General features: G+C 37.6%; 1 protein-coding gene across 1 annotated transcript in view; it reads right to left on the bottom strand.

Annotated features, from left to right (window-relative positions):
* Positions 1-6,763: 6,763 nt before the first annotated feature.
* Positions 6,764-21,137, bottom strand: part of ASIC5 (acid sensing ion channel subunit family member 5) — a 16,679-nt gene continuing 2,305 nt past the window's right edge. Inside the window, 10 exon segments of the mRNA XM_010167873.1 lie at positions 6,764-6,963; positions 7,555-7,646; positions 9,857-10,025; positions 12,151-12,207; positions 13,742-13,799; positions 13,801-13,896; positions 14,465-14,614; positions 15,607-15,726; positions 16,869-17,100; positions 19,084-19,390. Of these exon segments, the coding sequence (XP_010166175.1) occupies positions 6,764-6,963; positions 7,555-7,646; positions 9,857-10,025; positions 12,151-12,207; positions 13,742-13,799; positions 13,801-13,896; positions 14,465-14,614; positions 15,607-15,726; positions 16,869-17,100; positions 19,084-19,390 (1,481 nt within the window).

The following is a 21,137-nucleotide window of genomic DNA, read 5'->3' on the forward strand; positions in this document are numbered from 1 at the left end:
AATGAGGAAACAGGTAATAGCCATTGCCTACTTACCCCGCTTTCCTACCTGACCATTTAAAGTGGCATCCCAAAACACTTTGGCACTTTGAATTTGGTGCTTTGAATTGAGGGACCAGGCAGAAGCTTTACAGTTTTCTAAGGCTGCAGGACCTTAGGAACAGGGTCCTCATCTTGTGAAGTACTCCACACAATAGAGTCCTCATCTGAACTGGGACGCTGGAAAATAAAGAGCAACTGGCAACATACTCTCTAGAAAAAATTAAGTCTGTAAAATATGGTGCTGTACTGCATGATGTGACTTTCCTTCAGGTTTCTTGGGGTTTTTTTGTTTTGTTTGGTTTTTTTTTTTTACAATTATGTAGGTCTCTTAGTAACAACTTTACTTTTTTTTTTTGCTACTTGTTACTGTTTGCTAGATTTTCATGTTTCAACAGTGAACAGCTTCTTACAATTAGCCTTAAAACAGACATTTTGTGATGTTTCTCCAATTAAATACTTGGCTTTTTTTCTCATATCTGGTTTGTTTCAGGTGGGGCATTGTTTGCCATTTTTATTCATGCACTATTCATAAGTTTGAACTAAAATCACCCAAACGATTTCCATTTATTCAGGCAACAATAAATGATCAAGATGTGATGTAAACCTTCCAGACTACAGCATGCACAATCTATAAGTGAACTGTAGGTTTACGTGGGCACGATCTGAAATTGTTTGGCATTTTTAGGTTGAAAAATTTCCACTGAACTCTGGATCAAGTCTGTAACAAAAAATGTTAGTCCTGCAAACAGCAGCTAGAAACATTGAGGATTTATTCAGGGTTAAAACCATAGTGGGCCAGGTGACCAAATGCAAAATATTCCAGGGCACGAGGGCTAGTCCTGTTAGCCAGGAGCAGTAGCAGGCTTTCTATATCTTCTTTGGCAGCTATCGCACACAAAGACCCGTTGGTTACCACGGGAAAAGAAGTTATATTGAAGTTCTTAGCTAAAGTTATTGTGAGCATCAGTTATGGAAACTGCGCTAAGAATTCAGTCATTTTTGTGGAAGGCATACGAACACCACCAGAAGCAAATTTTGGTTTTTAGTGAACAGTTTTTGCATGTTCTGTGGCACACGTGCAACCCTGAGAAGCCTACATTTTTCACAGCTTGTGTATGAAAGTCTTCCTTCTTGTAACTGTTCCTGTTTCTTATCTCCAGTTGATTCACAGTTCAAAATGAAGCCTTTGAGTATGTGATGGATACATCTGCAATGGTCAAATACATAATCATCAATCCTGCCTTGAAAGCCTAGTTGCCAGGTCTTCAATATGTAGAATAGATAAGGTAACCCAATGCTGTGCTTACATGAGACCCACAAGGCACACACCGCGTGTTAATCTGGGTGTTCATGACTAACTCAAAACACCTGCCAAGGTTAAGAGTGGCTCTGAAGGTATAATTATTAGTATTTCTGTTTATGCTGCGACAATGTGGGCTACAAACCTCCTTTTCATCAAGGACCCTGAAGTGTACTGGAATTATTACTAAATATTTTCTGAGGCTCAGGGTCCTTTTTTTGAAAGGAAACCCCACAACTAGAAAGGTAAAACTAGATATGCACTTAATTAGGCTTCATGTAGCAAAATGACACACTTAGAGGTAGAAGGACTTTGGTATTTCAGTCTAGAAAGAACAGCTACATATGTGGATATCTCTCTCTCTTTCTCCCTCTCCACATCCTGCAGATTGTAAAAGCACTCCTGATCCCAAAAGAGGTTTGGCTTTGGGTTTTTTTTGTTTTTTTTTTTTTTTTTTTTTTTTTTCTAAATAATCACCATAAGTGTCCCTGTCCTGAGATGGGGTTTGGGTAGGGAGCCCCTGTTGGTACATCATTTGTGTGTGTAGTGGGAAGGGCCATTCTGGAGTTTTTCCTCTTCCAAAGAAGCTACCCTTGCTCTTGTGATGACTTGGCTTCCAGTGAGGAGTCAGCAGAGGTCAGCTTCTCTTGGTGGATAAAGGGATTTACAAAGCAAGAGAATTAGTAGGACAGGATGGTCATAAGCAGCATCAACAAGACGTGATGCTAGCCCTGGATCTACAGCAGTATTCCATTCATACAGAGCTTATTGTTTAAAACCCAGTCATGTTTCGACATTGCAGTAAGTAATTACCACAATATGAGCTTGGAGATGTTTCCTGTATCCTGAGTTTAATAAGCACATCAAGTGTCTGCATGGAATGTGTTTAACTTGGGGTACAATTACAGTAACTAGATGTACTAATGATTATAGCATAATAAGGGATACACACTTCTGAAACACAGTGTATTTTGACAGGCAGAATGCGTGAACCATCATGATTTATCTTGGTCTGGGATTTTTAGAATTGCATTATGATCCTTGGGGTTCAGAAATATGGAGTAATCCCAGAGCAGTGCTAGACTGGAAAGGAGCCATAAGAGACCAAGGGGCTGTATCATGCTGCTGTGGGGCACTACTCAGGTGAGAAATACTGCTTTTCTGACCTTTTACTAGCACCAGATTCACAGTGCAAATGGTTGTATTGGGGCTAGAAGGCAGACACTGCTGCTAACTACCTTCAGACTTGGCTGACTGTATAGGGAAATTCTCTCCCCCCCTGTATAGTTTCAGCTCAAAGAGTTGGTGAGGATTTAGGAGATTCTTATTTTGCCTTAACCAACACTTTCTGAAGCAACACTAGATTAGCTTGATTTTATAAGCTCTTTAAGAGATACCTTGATCAACTTATTTTGATGCAGAGTGGGGATGACTGTGTATATGTATTCTTTTTTTTTTTTTTTTTTTTGTATACCCCAAAAATGTCTTTCATTGTGCATGAAATACACTGTTACTTAGTTCGGGCTAAGTTATTCTAAGCTTGCCAGCAAATCCTTTGAAATATTTCCCTAGCTTGTATATCATTAATCAGAGGGAAATAATCTGAATGAAGTTATACTAAGTAATTCCTCAATAGATGCTGAGAGATCAGATCCACGCCTGGCAAGGCGTATGAACAGGAGAAGCTGAAGGTAAGTGGGGCACCTACTGGTGAGACGCTGCAATGAATTAATCTATTATGTAAAAGTCTGGTCCAAGTCCTCCTGTACAGGCCGTTCTGTGTTCACTTTGCTTTGCCAGATAAGCAAGTGCTAGGCCTGTTTCCTGAGCTCTTTGGCCAAAATTGAAGTTTCTCCTTGCATAAATCCTTACTTACTGGCACTCCTTTAGAGGTTTCTGCTACGTATATTGCAAGAGCAGTTTTGTGAAATGTCTTGGCTAGAAGAAGAAAGGAAATGAGCAAAAGAAATTTGTCAAAAGATGTGGTGCAAGTTTTTAAGTCTCCAAGCCCCGCCACATTGTGCCATGGAAAGTTGTCTGTCTGTCTTAGATTGTAAAGCCATCTTCCTTGTACCAGGGAGCTACTTTGATACTCTGATCTGCTGGGTGTGAGAGAACACAACAATACTTCAGGGACATAAAATCCAGAGCGACCAAACATGGGTTGTTATCCACACAATCCAATTGCCATCCTCCATTCTTCGGAAAAATGTCATATGAAACAGCATGATATTCTTCACGTTCTTGAAATTTCAATGACTTCTGTGGCACACGTTTAAAAACGTTCTGATTTTATTTGTTGTGCAACACGTAACTTTTTTTGGCCATTTGGAGGATGTCAGCCTCAGGCTGACATGTTTCTAGCTACAAAATTCTGTGTTGCATCTCTTCATGCACATCAGACAAGGATTTGGAAATAACCCAAGGTGTTTTCCTAATCAGGTAATTAATTTCATTGTCAGGATTAACATTTTAGGATCAAACAATTAGCATGGGAAAAGCTTGCTGATCTCTGTACTTGGAGTGTGGATGTGCCCTTGTGAAAAGGAAAAGCAAACATACAAGAAGCAAAGTGAGGCAAAATGGGGAGATGATCTGATCAAATTGTTCAAATACCTTCCTTCTGCTGCCCTTGTAGATATGTCATCTTTACCTATCCAGCAAAGCCAAATATATTCTTAAAACTTTTAAAAATTCTGTCAGCTTAATGGAACAGTAGTCATACATCAAAATACAAAAGCACCCTTACTTCTGCTCCGCTGCACAGCACACTTGCTATGTTTAGCTATGCTGAGGAATGAATTGTTTTGTATAATCTCATCACAAGCCCTTGCTAAAAAAAACCCAATATGAGTCTCTCACTTGACCTGGGGCAAAACACCAGTTTTTGTGCTTTCCTCAGAGCTCCTTCTGCCACATATATTAGAACAATCTGGAAACAAGCAGTGATTTCAGCTGTCCTTGTCCGGAGTCAGTGGAGTAAGCAAAAGTCATTTTAGTCCTGTACTTGCATCTTTGCTCAGTTTAACCTTCCCTTTCAGAGAACTGGCTTATTTTTTCTGATTCTTTAGTATGTTCTACGCTTCATTTCACTCAAACTTTTGGCACAGCAGAAACAATATCAGTTTTCTTGCTCATTTTCTTTTATTTAGCCCTTATTAGTAGAAGAAAACAAAAAAATCCTTTTTATTGATAGCTACGAAACACTTTGATCTCTGAAATACAAGGTGTGCTAGATCACTGTTTAATCTTTCCTCTGCTTTTCTTTTTATCCAGAAGCCAAATAATACTTGATTCCTACTTCCAAAAACATTATTTCCTCTGGCTTAAGAATTCCACACCTACAAACTGAGGCTGGGAGAAATCTTTAGAGACACACTGAAGTACGTTTGCTCTGTTCTTTACATTCTCCCCCTGCATTTACCAATATACACCTTGGACAGTGTGGTTAGATAGTTCCTCTCCTGCTCCAAGGGTGCATGCGCTTGGTAATAGTGAGGGGGGAAATGTCCCAGCAGAAATTACCAATAAAAAAGAATGGAGCAAAAATCTTTAAGTTAACTGGAAGGTCTCTCAAGCCTGCACTTACTGAGAAGTAAAATCAAGGCATCTCTTTCTAGGAAGTAAAGACATGTCCTGTATTTCCTGAATTGCTTATCCTAGGGCTTCAGTTGAAGGGAAGCTGTTGCTAATGATGGCCAAATGGTAGCATTTTCATTACTTTATATCTAACTTTAAGGAGTTGGCTGCTTAGTAAGTACACTTACTCCTTTCTTCATAGAAACTAACTTATTAGTCGCTGAATTTGAGCAGGTGGTGTGGGAGAATGGTGTGAACTGTAGAACATGGCTACGGCTGATTCCTCGCCTGGACTTTCAGGCACAGCATTGACATATCTTAAGAGCACCGAGGCATGCTCCTGGCCTGTCTGAGAGTTGCAGAGCCCAGGCATTGTCTGGGGAGCAGTGGTTCAGAAGGTATAATGTTGTAGTCTTTGAGCTTTCTAATTGAAAAATGCTTTGATTAGCAAAGTCTAGACAGTGCTAGTCTGAAGTCTAGACAACTGTAAGTCTGTAAGTTTTCAAATAAACAGTTATCTTTTATGTATAGTTAATTGAATAGAAGCCAATGCTTCAAATCAGGATAATCTTTTATCATGTAGTCTTAAAATTAGTCTTCGATGCATCTTTTACAAGACTGTTCTGTTTCTGCCTCTTCTAAAGGGTTTCCTTCTAGGCTCTGTTTGGCACCTCCAAATGCATCAAAAGCTCTGATTGATAGACTGGCAGGAGACTTGCACAAGCATGGATTTGTTCAGAATGGTATTCAGAGACCTATTCTAGAGAAAGAAATGTGTTAAAGATACGCTATATAACTGCATTGTATAAAGTGAAATTATCCTATCCTGTTAACTCACATTTTAAAATGATTCTGCTGTTTGCTAAGGTGTTGTATTTAAAAAGAACACAACACCCGCCTCCAGTGCACACTTCTCATTCCGTTAGCTGTAGCGTGTGTGTTGGAGGCTGGAGTCTCTATTTACACTCCACTATTACACGTCTTTGGAAGTTTATTTAATCACCACAGTCTTCATAGATAGGCCCACAGAGACGTAGGAAAGCACAGAAGATTTTTCTGAACACTTTTAGAGGAATAAACTTCAGGAAGCCTGATTCAGCACTAAAGCCACAAAATTCTTACTCTCACTGATCTTGAGTAAGACTTAGATGAAGCCTTTTGTCTTTATTATCAACTTTCATGCCATTAAACACTGAACTTGACCTGTGCTTGCCCACTTGCCATTCTCTTGGATGCCCTGGGGTTCCTTGGTAGTTGGGAGATTCATGAGATTTATTTTTTTGATGTGTTTCAGACAAACAGATAATACACCGTAGAAGTTATTACTACTAGTTATGCTCCTAATTCTGGTAAGAAAGCTATATTATCCTTCACTGGAACACGTAACAGTGGTAACGTACTATCAAAGACTTTGTCGTTAAGAAGGAATCTGCTTTTTTGGCAGAGAAATGCTCCACCTTTTTGGTGTTTAAGAAACCTGTGTGTGTTAATTTGGCATATGTATTATTTCTTCACACTCAAAAGGCAGAAGATAAAAACTGGGTCAGAAATGCTAAACTGCATTTTATGTCAGTATCACTCACTATGCTATTTTTAAAAAATGGTAATTATTTCAAATAAAATTTTAGGTAAAGATTACCTTTTTATGTGAGAAAGAAAGTGAGACTTTCCAAAGTTCATTCTTTAAAGTTATTTAGCACAGTTAAATAGTTCTAGGCAATAAAAGAAGCAGGAAGAATAAGGAGGACAGGGCAGGGAGCAATGCAAAATATTACTGTCTCCTTTGTGTCTTAAAAAGGAAAGGAAGTTGCAGAAGCAATTAGTCTTGTGCTTCTACAAGCCACTAACATTCTTGTATTCCCTTCTTTTTTTCCTTCTGAGTTGGTTGGTTCTGGGATGGATTATTCCATTGAGGCATTTCAGGAGCTTTCAATAGAAGAAAGATGCACATCCAACAGAAGTTAGTAAAAACATACTCCAGCAGTTCTATGATCGTAATCATACTGGCACCACAAAACAATCCAAGCTGGCCACCTACATCAGCTGTAACAGAAGGAAATAAACATATGTCGTCCTAAGCATTTGGTTTAGTCTCAAAAGCAAAAAAACCTTGCTGGGTTCAAGTGTTAAATAAAATCAAAATACATAATCCATCACTTTAAGAAAACAGAATTAATATTCTTAAGAATGTTTGTTGGAAAAGACTAATGTGTTTCTTAAAATTCTAAATAAAGCATGTACAACAAAACATATCCTACTGTGAAACAGATACTTAAAGTATTTCCTACTTCTCTGCCTTTTTAACCATTCTCTTTGCTTCTCCTCCCCATGTTCTCCCTCTCCGCTCGAAATCCTGTAAACATCACTCTTCTTACAGTCCTTTGTGTGATATAGCTGTAAACTACTGCTAAACTTACTCTCAGCTACAGTTCATACTGCGGGTTCTTTAATGGAGTGACAGGAGAAAGACATGATTATTAGCATTATAATATAAAAGATATTTTTGTTTAGAAGCCAGCATAGGCTATGACTCAGCGGGGGGAGAGAATTAAAAAACCAAGTTTGTCTTTGAATTTATTTTATTTTTAGATTAATTATTAATCAGCAATAAATAAATATTAAACATTCACTTACCGAGCAACTCGGATATAGTCAAGGCCTTCTGCTGCTGTGTAATTTTGTAGCTCAGGTCATGATATTTAATGTCAATACGCACAAGGTTCTGCCTAATGACAAAAACATACAGTATTTTTACCTACATTTATCAGCATGGACCAAGTTCAGGGAGAGTGGTGATGCCTTTTAAAGAACAATTAGATGAGTGTTACCAAAATGAGTTAGATGACTGAAGGAAAACAAGTGTCCTAATGACAACAGTTACAATAGGAGCTTATCAGAGGAGTAGATCTTCCAGCTTTGTCGAAAAAGTAACTCTAGATCTGTACTGTGAGGTAGACTTGTACTTTTTAGGGGTCACAGAGATAAGCTTGAGTGGAAGTGTCAAACATCCTGACCTACAGCAGATACAGTGCTCTGAAGTGCAGTCTACCACTCTAGTTTATGTGCAACTGCACATTTAATTGTGCTTATTTCACTGAGCATGTTTGTGCAAAAGAGCCCTTGTCCTATACTTGAATGTTTAGTTCTGCCCTCTGCTAATACCCTCACGTAATTATATTCTTGTATCCTGCAAAAGCAGAACAGTAGGTAAATCTCAGCTGGAGCAAGGCCTGGGGAATGATTCAGTGTGAGGAAAGAGCTCATCTTTATGACATCATGTATACAGAAAGATTCTGGGTAACTGCTAAATAGAATATAAACATAACGGTTGTGGAATACATATGACACAAAACCTGATTGCACATGTAATGTTGTGACCTTTAAGAATAGAAGTAGTGATTATTCAGAAGTGTGAGCGGCTACAGGTTTTGGGATCAACAGTGATAATGAACTCATTAGCAATATTCACTGAAAATAAAGTGTTTGCTACAGAAAATGATCACTTTATCTCTTTAGGTGATAATTCTAAAATTCAGGTAGCACTGAGTAATAACAATAAACTTATTCTCATGGCTTCTATTAATAAGACTTCCTACCATTATCATGGAGTTGCTAACAGAACTATCCAATAAATATTTAACTTTTCCCTTCTTACATCTCCAGAAATCAATATTGCTCTATGTTTTACAGTTTGGAATATGTACTCATTAATACGTAGGCAGTGTTCCTATTGGTTAAGGCTTGGTAACAGAGGAATGTTCTGTATTTTCACTTGCTTAATTGAATAACTACTGGGTTGCACATGTTATTTACAGACAATAAAACAATCAACAAAGGTAAAGTGTCCTCAAAGGATTAATATCTTTTGCATGTAACAACAAGCTTAATTTTCATAATCTTCATTGGAGACAGACTTTTTGATAGGTTCTATAGTGATAGAACAAGGGGTAATGGTTTTCAGCTAAAGGAGGGTAGATTCAGACTAGATATAGGGAGGAAATTTTTTACAATAAGGGTAGTGAAATACTAGAACAGGTTGTCCAGGGAGGTGGTAGAAGCTCTATCTCTGGAACATTCAAGGTCAGGTTGGATGGGGCTCTGAGCAACCTGTTCTAGTTGAAGATGTCCCTGCTCACTGCAGGGGGTGTTGGTCTAGATGACCTTTAAAGGACTTTCCAGGGCTCAAACCATTCTATGATTCATATAGTTCCTCTTCATGTATAAACATGTGCAAGCATTTGGAGACTGATGGCTTAAAGAGTGAGAAAACTGAAGTCACTGAAACAATGAAATACTCATAGATATTCCATTAACCAAATTTTCTACAGTTCTTTATAAACATATTTTGTTGTTGTGGTTACTATGATTTAATGTAGCACCTATCAATACTTATTTGTACTGCTGACATCTATGTGAGCAAGAGGCAATTCAGTCTGTAAACTGTCTTAAATGCTCTTTGACAACAAGATTGTATCTTTCTAGCAAAAACATCTGGAAATGATTCTATTTTTGGATGTATAATACTTGTGCTTGCAAGGAAATCTGCCATCAATTTATTATAATGTAACAGTAAGGCACATATGCTCTATTAAGGCATAAGCATATATGATAACTCTTCCATGAATTAAAAGTATACAGATTACGTCAGCTCAGCGCTACTACTGAGCAACAGAGCTCTATGCATAAGTCCTGACCCCATTTCTTGGATAAAATACGTAGTCAATACTGTTGAGACACTATACTTATATGGACCCAAGTACATCTGATATATATGAATATATATATAAATATTAACCATTTTTGTCTAAGACGTTATTTTATCTCACAGACAACATTATTAATATCATACATAAGAGTATTTTTTTAAAAGGTCACATTTACATTGTACAATCTGGTAGCACATTTCTTTATTTAGACAAGGTGCTAGCAAGATTACCTGATGTATTCTGGGCTTTTCTTCAGTTTTGTAGAAAAGTATTTCATTGCTTTTTCTCCTCCAAAACTTGAATAGGTGACAGTGGTAGGATAATCTATTTCTTCACATGGGGCAGGGCAAGTGGAATTATGGGTTCCTACTGTACATAATCCTTTTATCTCTATATCATCTGAAATTTCAGGAGAAAGAATTTGCATGACATTTCTAAAAAAGCACACAGTTTTAAGACTTTTTTAAACTTACAAAAATTGCTTTTAAATTATAAATAAATGGGTTAGTTATTCTTAAAAAACTGGATACTTACCAGTTTTGAAGGAACAAATAAGTATTTTTAACTGGCATTTGGGAAATTGGTACACAGTAGTAAGGGTTGAGATTTTTTGGTAATTTTTTCCAAAGAAATTCAGCACCTCTAAGTCTTGCTGCCTTCATTAGGACTTTATGTGCATATTATTTCTCATCCACAGTTAAACAGTAGGTCAACAGAAGACTTTCCATGTTCTGTGCTAGCTTTCTGATTGCATACTTAGGTACATGATCCTTAGTCTTGATGCTTTGATCTTTGCTTAGCTCCTTTCAATGCATGGAAACAGCTTCCAGAACTATGTTAGTTGTAGCTTACTCTCATCCGATAACTACATAAAAATCTTGGTGAGATAAGTTCACTTTACCTTAACCCCTGCCTGCCATTTTTTAATTGGGTTTAAGATAGCTAGGAGGGCTTAGGGACAGCTTTGTTTCTTCAAATACCAAAGAGAAGTCACAAAATTCTCCAGGTCTTGGCTGCTCATGAAACTGGGGAGCCATTCCTCTTGTGGAACAGAAATAAATAATTATAGAAATCCTAGAAAGCTGGAGAAAATTAATGTGGAAGAAAAATGGCAAGGTATAAGTACTTCCTGAAGCACAAACCATAACCTAAAGCTATTAGATACCTGTACCATAACCTCCGGCTTGTGGTGCTCTGTTTGCCTTGGTGTGGTGGTGGTCGTTGCATCTGTTCCCTCCGTGTGAGAACTTCTCGCTTTTGCAAACCATAAGGGAGGAGATATCTCAGCCTTGTTAGTTAATGATTTGAGGTGCTCCCCAGGGATTCTAGGGTTGTGGATTTCGTTCTGGATAGCTGGCCTTTAGAGTTCCTAAAACAGATGCTCTCACCAACAGTAGGTCTCTCAGATACTGGGTCAGTGAGTGCTGCTGTCATTTGAGATTTTGTTATCAGCTGTTTTTCTCTCCTGTGCTGTAAAAGAAGATTTAGCACTGACCCTGGGGTCCTGGGGACCAGACACCTGAAAGGCAGGCATCCTGTGTGGTTCACCATGTACACTACTGTGTTGCCAGTTCCTGCTGGGGTCCACCTCTGAATCCTATCCACAGGACTTAGGGGTCATTTGTATTTGTTGCTCTGTGTTTTATTTCAAACTTAGTAACGGAATATCCATGAAGTAAAATAATATATTTCCCCCATGACAGGCTATCGAAGATTATGATCACTTAAGAATGTGAACTTAGTGGAATCTATTTCAAAAGAGCCCCAGGGAAAAAAAATAGTCATTGTTCATAGTAGTAGATCTTGCCTGAATGTTGTACACACCTAATCAAAACAGAAATAAACTCCTGCACAGGGCCTCCAAAACTTGTTAATCTACTTGGTTGTTTAATCATAAATTCCTTTAGGAAGGGAGAGTCACGTTGCATAGCAGAATCCAAGACAATGAAAATGAAGGTTTTCTAAAGTTCATGAGAAGTTACTTCTCAGACTACCATTTACAGTGTTTTCCAGAAAATCTGTTGTCATGGCTTAAAAATTCCATATCTACTGTGTGCAGATTATTTGCTTATGGAAATGGATTTGGAGCACTTTGAAAACATATAATCCATTTTACTTTTGAAAAGATAAAACCTTAAAGTCCAGTGATTTTGAATTTTCTATCAGTTAGCAAATCTGGTTTTACTGTGTCGTTCACTTTTCTGTCACAAACAAAAAGAATACAACACTGGAGCTAGAAGGATGATACCATGAAGATGTAAAAATGCAAGCCAGGGCTGGATAACTGAAAACAGGTTAATTGAACATTCTTGTATTTTGAACCATTTCTGATTACTAAAATGAATTCTTATGGTTTGTTAATTGGCAACTATTTAATACTCTGTCTGGTCTCTATTTTCAGAATATTAAATGAACTGGGATGTATTCTATTTCAGTACTACTTTCAGTAGTTTGTTTTAATTCATACATATTGTCTGCTATTTGGAGTTGGCTCAGAAAATATGAATATGGAGTTATTACTTACGGACTGCTGGATAAACACAATTGTAAAACTTCAGCAAATCACATTCTGTTCCATTTCCTTCAAAATAAGCAACAAACTTTAGGAACTTCAATTAACAATCCAAACCCTTAGCTCTATTTGTATTAAACTGGAATGTAATGTCATCAAAGCCTGCGCACCACTCCATGTTTATCGTTATACAACTGAGAAAATGATTCAGTTGGGCCCAGTGCAGTTACCAACACCAAAATGGGTACACAGTGAAGACAGACATCAGACTGAGCCAGGAGGCTTGCTGTTGGAGCAAACATCTTTATTATGTGTGCCAGCCTGAACGGCCTTTAAGCTTTTGGGTCACTCTTTGCTTTAGTTTCCTAAGGCCAGGATTTTCTGTTTTTTCTAGTGAAAGTGAAAAAATGAAGTAGGGTAGACACTCCATGTGTTTCAGCAGAAGTTTTGAACTTCATGCAAGAGTTGTTTGGAGACCTAATGAGTAAGATAACATCTTGAGGTAGCTGCAAGATTTTGAGATTTTAGATGGTCTCCGTTTCACCCCAGGTTTTTCCCTTGCGTGGAAATATTACTTAGCAGTTTTGCACACAGTTAAAGAAGGCATTGCCCTCCTTTATCTAATTGCCACTGTATAACGCTCTCACCCTAGGTGTGGGAGACCTAGACTTAATTTCCTTCTCAAACACATTTCCATGAGAGTTTCCAGGGGATTGCAAACCTCCTTTCCAAGAAGTTGTCAAACAAATAGGCTAGAGATTACTTATTAATGGGTGTCCCTTAGTGAAAACATTCTGTTTAAAAATAGAGAGTCAGAAAATGCAGGCGTGACAGTGGCTTTCTCATCCACTAATTGTGAAAAAATTGCTGTGAGAGCACAGATTTGGGTTCCAGCTCTTGCTTCAGAGGAAAGTGACAGTATTATCATTACTTTTAATGCTGGAAAGGTGGGAGACAGGAGACTGGTCAGGGCTCAGTCGCTGCTTTCTGTTTCTAGAGTGATTAAGATGCCTGATTTCTAGAAGGGACTATTAGAGCATACATCTGTACTCTGCATTTCTGTCTGATTAGACAGCTCCATGCAGCCTTTTGGCTTTTGCAGAGCCCTCTTCTAGGTGCCAGACTCTTTCCAAGGTTCATGTGGGGGACCTCGGTTTCTGTCTTCAGGTAATCAGTTCTGCTGTGACTGCTGAACACTTGCAAAGTAGGTTTTCTGGGGTACATGGGAAGATCTATGACTTCTTATGGATTTGGTTCCAGCTCTTTAGGGAGTCAGGCTGAAGACTACAGACTTGCCTCACTGTCCTGAGGCATAATCTTTTATTTCAAGTATTTTGGTCTGCATCCTAGGAATAGCCAATGACCAGATGCTAGGTCTAGAGTCTAGAGCTGACCAATTATCTTACTTATTTTCTCTGTATTAAAAAAAAAAAAACAACAACCAAACAAACCAAAGACCCCAACCAAACTAATTTATATAATTTTAGTTAATCCCAGCTGTAGATATTCCTCAAGCATTTGCCATATCTCCTTTGCTTTTTAATAACAGGTGAGGTCTAGCAAAATGATCAGCATATATCATTATGATATTTCTGAGAAATACCTGGAAGAATGAAAGGCAAACAGCCACACCAGTCCTGAATGTACCGGGCCTTGCATTCCTAATTCCTGCAAACATGCGTTAGTACTGTAAATCTTGTGGTACTGAAGCTTTATATCAGGCTTGCACTCTCCCCATGGGTATTCCTGGATAATTGACTGTAGAGTAATAATAACAGAAAATACAATTTTTTGTCTCTGTTTTAAATTGAAATATTATTTTCTCACATTTTAAAGTGCTAAAGGAAGCCTGTTGAAGACATAAGCAGTAACATTGTGATTTAATTGGAGACAATTACAGTTTGTGCTTTTGGGATTATAAAATCATCTCCTCTCTCTCACAGCAATAGCAGGATCTAATCAGATAGCCTAGCACAGAAGGATAATCCACACCACTTGGATTCCACTAGGAATCTGAGACAACACTAATAGCAACAGAAGGTGTTGATGGAGCACTGCCCCAGTGTCCTTTTATCATATGTCAGCAAGACTGCAACATGTTAGGTAAGAAAGGCTGATTTTAGTAGATACAGATTATGAAGACCAATGACATCCCCCAGCAAAATAGTAGTAATTTTGTTTGTGTCTGGAGGAAATGTTACTTTTACGAGACACTTTGGCATGATAAATATTTTAACTTTCAAAATGTCTAATTCATTGTCACACTTCAGAAGAGAATTAGAGACAGTAAAGACCAATATTTCTGCTTGATGGATAAAGTCCTTACCTTCAGCTGGCGAATTGCGACCTGTGCATGCGTGCTGACTGGTGTTAATAAACCTAAACCATCAAAGTGTGGAAGCTCTTTGGGTGGATGGATAACAAAAGTTATGCCAGCATCAGTATAACCAAGAGCGGGTTCATCAGTGAATTGTTCCTGATGGAAAAATAAGTATTTAAAATAGTTTTGGCTTTGCTTACCCTCTGAAACTTGAGCTGTATTTAAAATGGTACTATGCTTTTCACTTGGTCTTGTATCTCTGGTCACATCTTTGGTAATTTACAGAAAAATATAGAAGCAAGCTGACTTAAATTTCCTTTATTGATTGACTTAAATTTCCTTTATTGAACCCTATGTGGGTTTACTTCCAGTTACTATAAACTTTCAGGGTTTTTATTCCTTCTATTATCTCACAATTTCAAAAACAAGAAGGCATAGGTGAACACTTACTCATAGCTTGGATATTAATCTTTTACTTGCGACTACCCATCAGGTTTCAGCAAACTTTCCATTACTGTCTCCAGAACCTGTCACTCCTATCTCATAATTCCTAGAGAAGTGAATCTCTTAAATCATTTATCATTCTAAACTTTAGTTTTCTTCCCCAATCTCACAAGGTGACATTCCCTGATGTTTTCTGAGTTTTGTTGGACAAAGACAATTCTAATAATGCCAGAGACTATTTACAGTGCAAAGACCAGATCTTAGCTGGAATTGAGGACTTAGAGCTGCTGCTGCAACTAAAATTCAATACTTAGAAATTGGCATCATATAACCTTCCTACTATGGCTTTTATTAAAATGAAATTATGTAGTCCCAAAGTGCTTGCACAAAGTTAAATTACTGCACTGATGAAGTGTTTCAGTTGTGGATGAAGTGTGTATATATTTACATACGTACACTCATTCACAACTTTCAGAAGCATTTAGCTGGGGCAGAGTCAATAATAATTCAGGATTTTTAAGTCTGTATTAGATCTTTCCTTCAAAATACCCTCTCACTCAGAAATAGTCTTGATAAGGAATTTTGTGCATCAAATTCTAAAGATCTGTGTAAATTCAACCAACCAAAACCAACCCCCAAATAAAACATCTCTACTCATCTATAAGTTACGACATGATTCACTGCTGTCATTAGGATAGCTGTACCTGCTGGACATCAAAAAGTAGATGTAAGCCTCTTCCAGACAAAGTCACTCTTCTTGCTGGAAGATCATTGTGGTTGAAAGTAAAGCAGTTCCCATATTCAGTGAAAACATGTTCAAAATCCTTCAATAAAGGAAAATAGGGAAGAATAAAATGAAAGAAAGACCACCTGAAGGTTCATTAGCGAGTCACATGCAGGAGAGGGACTACTGGGGTTGGTTGTTTTTTCCCCCACAAAGGTGGTACTAAATATTACAATCAGAAAAGCGGTAATTGATAGAAATATTGAAAAGGATTTAATCTCTTTCTAAGGAAATGAAAGTTAAAGGAGAAATTTCACATTGTTTATTAACACCTATGAGCTGCTCAGAATCATTGAATGAGGTCTTATTGTTTTTCTGTACCTGTTAGATTACATAGAAATGATATATTCAGAAAGAACTTGTTTAATTTTTCCAGTAGATGTTTAGTGAAAACTGTTTCAAAACTGAAGTACAATATTTGCATTTTGTCCCAGAGCCACCTCATCATTTAACTGAAATCATTTGCTGCTATGCCTGTATCTCATTGTTTTACTTTTAGTTATTATCAGTGGTGCCTTTCAGTTAAGAGAACTCTCCAATACTTAATTTTAGAAGCTATAGCATAACTAAAGGTTAGATTAATCTGAAAGAATATAGGCCTGAATTTTCTTTTCACATTTTCTATTTAAATCGGGAATTGCTCTGTGGAAGAATTGACATAAAAATGGGATAATCATGTTATTTGTCTGTTGTCCAAAATTCCAAAAGATGGGCTGTTTTCATCTCATTATTTAATATTCCTGTGGGCTCTCAGAATATATAGTTACCCTGGCTGCCTATATTCTTGACCTCAAGAAAAAAAACTACACTATCATGTCATGCAAAAAACTCTGTTCAAATTGACCTTCATTATAGACCATTTATGGAAAAGGTTGCTAGATGCAGCCTGGAGGTATGACAGCTTTCACAGGCTGCTATCTGTGCAGAAGTTGCACTATTCAGAGAACAATTTATACTGAAATCCCATTTTACAGCTCAGGGAGTCCAGCAGGCTGTTTCTGCAGTCAGTGGGAGAATTGGGATCCTTGGGGTGATTTAGAGCAGGACTTTTTTTCTCTATTGGCTGACTGTAAAGGGAAAACAGGGGAAGTAGCTGGCAAAGCTATATGGCTCATGTTGAACAGTAAGACTACAGCCTGTTGTCCTCCATTCTACTGTTTTAGTACAATAAAAAATATTTACCTGTGGGTAACATGGCTTTCCAAAAAATTCACATTCTAGCAATGTACTGCTGTTCAGATAAAACCCATTTTTCCGTGTAAATTCTTTGATGCTGAAGTTCTGGTTCCCAAGAAGGAAATCATTTAGCTCTTGAGAGTATTTATCTTCCATAACAAATTTTTGGAGAACTCCAGACACAATGTTCCAAATTAAAAAAATGATTTTCAGGTTGCTTACTGCATGAGCTTGAAACCTGTCAGTGGGAAGGAGAAAGAATTGCTTGGAGTTCTGCAGAGTTATAGGACTGATCTCAAGGCTGCACTTGCCAAATCTATGACACAATACGCTGTCTGCTCGCAAGCTACAAGTGATTCTTGCACACCATGCTGCACTTTGATCTCTACAACATGAATAAACAATATAGTCTCTGTTTCTAGGAAGAAATTTTCCATATCTGAAAACAGAAAAGGGACACCTCCCTTATGGCTCTTCTGGTCAGTCGTATCGGGAACTTTTCTGTTGTGTGTGGTTGTTTGTGAAAAAAAACCCAAAAAACCAAAGCAACAAAGAAACCTGAGTAGATTAGCCATCTGCATAAGCCAATAACTAGATCTGTAGAACTGATGACAAGCTGAACAATTGCATTTAGATGTGGGAAACTAGCTGGGAGGAGCTGTTCCTTTCAAAAAACCTGTCTTCCATTATTTAGAAAATTGATTTCTAAGTGCACTTGCAGTAATCTCATGTACCTGCTTTACTAAGGCACTACACCCCAGTGCAGAGAGTCAACCTTCCCATGAGCTCTGTGATTGGTGACACAGTGGTATAAACCAAGGGTGATCCTTACTCGTACAATCCACTTGAAAAATCTCAAGAATATGATGCGGCATTGGAGGTGCTTTCCTGATATACAGCATTTAAGTCCTTCATTGAAGGAAAGTAGGATTTTTCAGAACAGTTCTAAGTTTGAAACAAGAATAAACACAAATGAAACTACAATATCATGTTCTTTAGAACTGCCATTTTCTGTAATCCTATTTTTAAAAACGTATCAATGTATGTAATAGATCTTAATGCTCCACCTTAAGGAAGATTAGTAAGAACAACTCTTCACAATTGAATTTGAGTAAAAAAAAATAAAGACAAAGGTAAATCTATGCTTCTTTTTTCTGGTAATGACAACAAAAAAATGGTTACTAAAAACAGGAGGGAAGGAGAAGCACAGCATGAACAACAGATGGATGTGGCAGCAAACTGTCTTTTAGGCGAACAACTGCCATGTTCAGTAGTTGACTATTTACTTACAATGTGCTGCTGTTATAGTTACAAGGAGTGAGGCATTTTTATAATAGGCAGCCCTCTGTAATTGAGAGGGGCTTCTATCACCAGTGCACGTTGTGTAGTATAAACCAGGATGGCTTTGTGCAAGGCAATGGGAAGGAGGAGGCACAGTGAGGCAGAATGGCTCCAGATATTTGAGACTTGGACTTCTGGGTGATTCTGGCAGCAAAAGGTAAGATAAAATAAGAAGATAAGAAAACTTGCAGTTCTTGAGGAAACAATGTGGGTAAACTTTCAATATTTCTAAAACTGTTCCTAAATAACATATTTGCTCTAAAAATCAGTCTGTAGGCTTATTACATTATTTTCCAAGTGGCTGCATCTGAATCTTGCCCATTAAGTGTGGAATTCTGTAGTGATGTTCCTGCTTAGATACATGACTTCCGAACAAACCAAATGCTTCTCTCCTGCAAATCCCACTGACATTATCTGGAACAATAAAGGCTGAGCACCTCTGGGGAAAAAAAAAAAAAAAAAAAAAAGTCTCTGCTTTGCCTAAGATTTCTACATTTATATGAGGTTTCTATTTGCAAATCTTGTATTTTATTCTTAACTTGGCTATGATGCACTACTGTCCCTTAGTTACACTGTAGAAGCAACACTCATACGTGGAAGAACAATACCAGAGAGGTTTTTCTACTCTAACTTACGTTTTGAAACTTGAAAATCTGTAGTGCAATTGTTCATCTGAAGGAGGGGGAAGATTAAAAAAAACTAATCTCCATTCCTTGATTTTCCTCTTCATTTAAATCTCATGTGGTGGTGTGGAAGATGTGGCCCTGAGAGCCATATTTTCCTTGTTTTATATGATTTGTTCAAACAAATTGTGGAACCTGACTGCTTTTAGATAAAGAGGTGTTGTCTCTCAAGAGCAAGCAACAAATATGAATTTTACCTGTTCAAGTTGCAAAAAGTCACAGCAGGGAATTTGACATTTTCCACATACTGAACTACCACAGTGGTTGTGGTTGGCCAGCTGAAGTAGTAGATGAAGCGACTGCAGATTTGCCAAATAACAATGGCAAGACAGCCCGTGACTACTAACAGCCACAGCACTTTGCGAGTCTTGCTCTGTGTTCGAACAATATTATACACTCCATGAAATGAAGTGGATGAGACAAACTCCTGGTGATACTTCCTTCTGTCTTCCAAATGTGGCAGCAGTTTCTTTATTAAGTACAATCGTATCTTTTCCAATGTTCCTTAATATTGAAGAAAGTGACAACACATTTTTCAAATTAGAATTTAAATGGCACTTAAGAAAAACCATGTAATTCTTATACTGGAAAGCAGTTGTAATATTTCTCTTTAATTGTAAATTCTCTCTTTAAGAAGTGAACTTGCTTCTGAGGATGGTCTATTGCCCTGTAAGAGCTGTGTGCTAGGAGGTTAGGTCAGTGTTGCCTGAGAACAGATTATATACTTTGTGATATTCTAAGCACTCAAATTTTTAAATGAATTAATATAAAAAAGTAGTTCCACTTTTGTGGAAAAGATTGGGTTTTGACATACCTCAGTGATCTAAGGCCACAGGTTGCTGTGAACCTACTGTAAAAAGCTAAGAATCTCATTTTTACAGTAACATCCCATTAAAGGCCTGTTCTTTCATACTTACTCTGAGAGTTAAGGAAAAAAGGGAATGATATGAAAGCAAATTTCATTCTTTCATTATTAAAAGTTTCTGCATAAAACCTGAAAGGTTATGGGTTCAAAAGGAAATCTACTCTCATTTCTTTAGGTTCATACTAGTCTGATTCCATAACCTTGAAACAAGTGGTTTTAGTTTTCATTTACCCCATGGTTTCTACAAACTGTCCTAAAAAAAACCCCCAAAATGAACAAAAAACCCACCACCAAAAAAAAAACAGACCCCAAACCAAACCATTTTAAAATATAAGTTTAAGAGCTATAACCGTAACGAATATAATCAATACCTGGAAATGTAGTCATTTTCTTATGCGTGTTGCTGAATGATCTTTGGAGCATGGATTTGAACAGAATGTCCTTTCTCAAAACATCCAAATGAGGGAAACTTAATAAGACTTTCCTGTATCTGGTCATAATTGGACCAGCCTCTTTTAAAGTGTTTCATTTACAGATTGTTATCCACTACTTATTCCATCATCGAGAAAGTCCATAAGAACAGTAAATCAAAGAAAGTTTGTGAGACAATAATAATTGAGATGTGAGAATGCATTATTAAGATCAGTGTTTAACAGCAATTAAATACTTCCCTAATTAAATTTTTTAACAACAAAAAAAATAGAATGAATAGTGTGGCATGTGTTGTAGGAAGATAATATAACCTCCCTAAGACTGATTTACTTGAGGCTCTTACAGTTGGGCAAAGGAACAGAGGGAGGTAAGAGTCATCTGCCAAAGCTATCGTGACCACATCAGCACTCTGGGATGTTGCTTTGGTCTCTGCACAGTCCCTGGACTGTGATAATGAAATCCCAGATGGTGCTGGATTTAAACATGTTTCTGAAGGGAAATAGTTTTCTTTATGTTGTTCTTTAAAGATCTGTGTAAGAACTTTGATTAATACTGGTATAATTTACTGTGACCCGTTTTTATCATCAAACAGTTTTCTACTGGAAAACAGTTCAAAATTTTCTCTCATAGCTCTGGTGACTATCGGATCCCTTTACAAAGCTGTTCAGCCATGTATGCTTTTGTACATTGCACTGGAATGAAGTGGGTTTCTGATTTTGCTGCATTTGGGATAGGTGGCATTTGTAGGCTTCTCTCACACCAGAGCGTGTGCAGTGAGAAAAGCAGTTTGTGTGTTCCCAGATAACTGCAGAGCAAAGTACATTCCTACCATGTGTCTGCATCTGCTGCCTGTAGACTCCAACAAGAGACCATAAGCAGGTCAGACCCTTTACAGCAGGGAATGTGCTGTGTGTGTTTATTCCTCCTATAGACACTGTGCTAGGTAAGAGAATG

The sequence above is a fragment of the Antrostomus carolinensis genome, unplaced genomic scaffold (genome assembly GCF_000700745.2).
Source record: "Antrostomus carolinensis isolate BGI_N321 unplaced genomic scaffold, ASM70074v2 scaffold2870, whole genome shotgun sequence".
Taxonomy (NCBI): domain Eukaryota; kingdom Metazoa; phylum Chordata; class Aves; order Caprimulgiformes; family Caprimulgidae; genus Antrostomus; species Antrostomus carolinensis.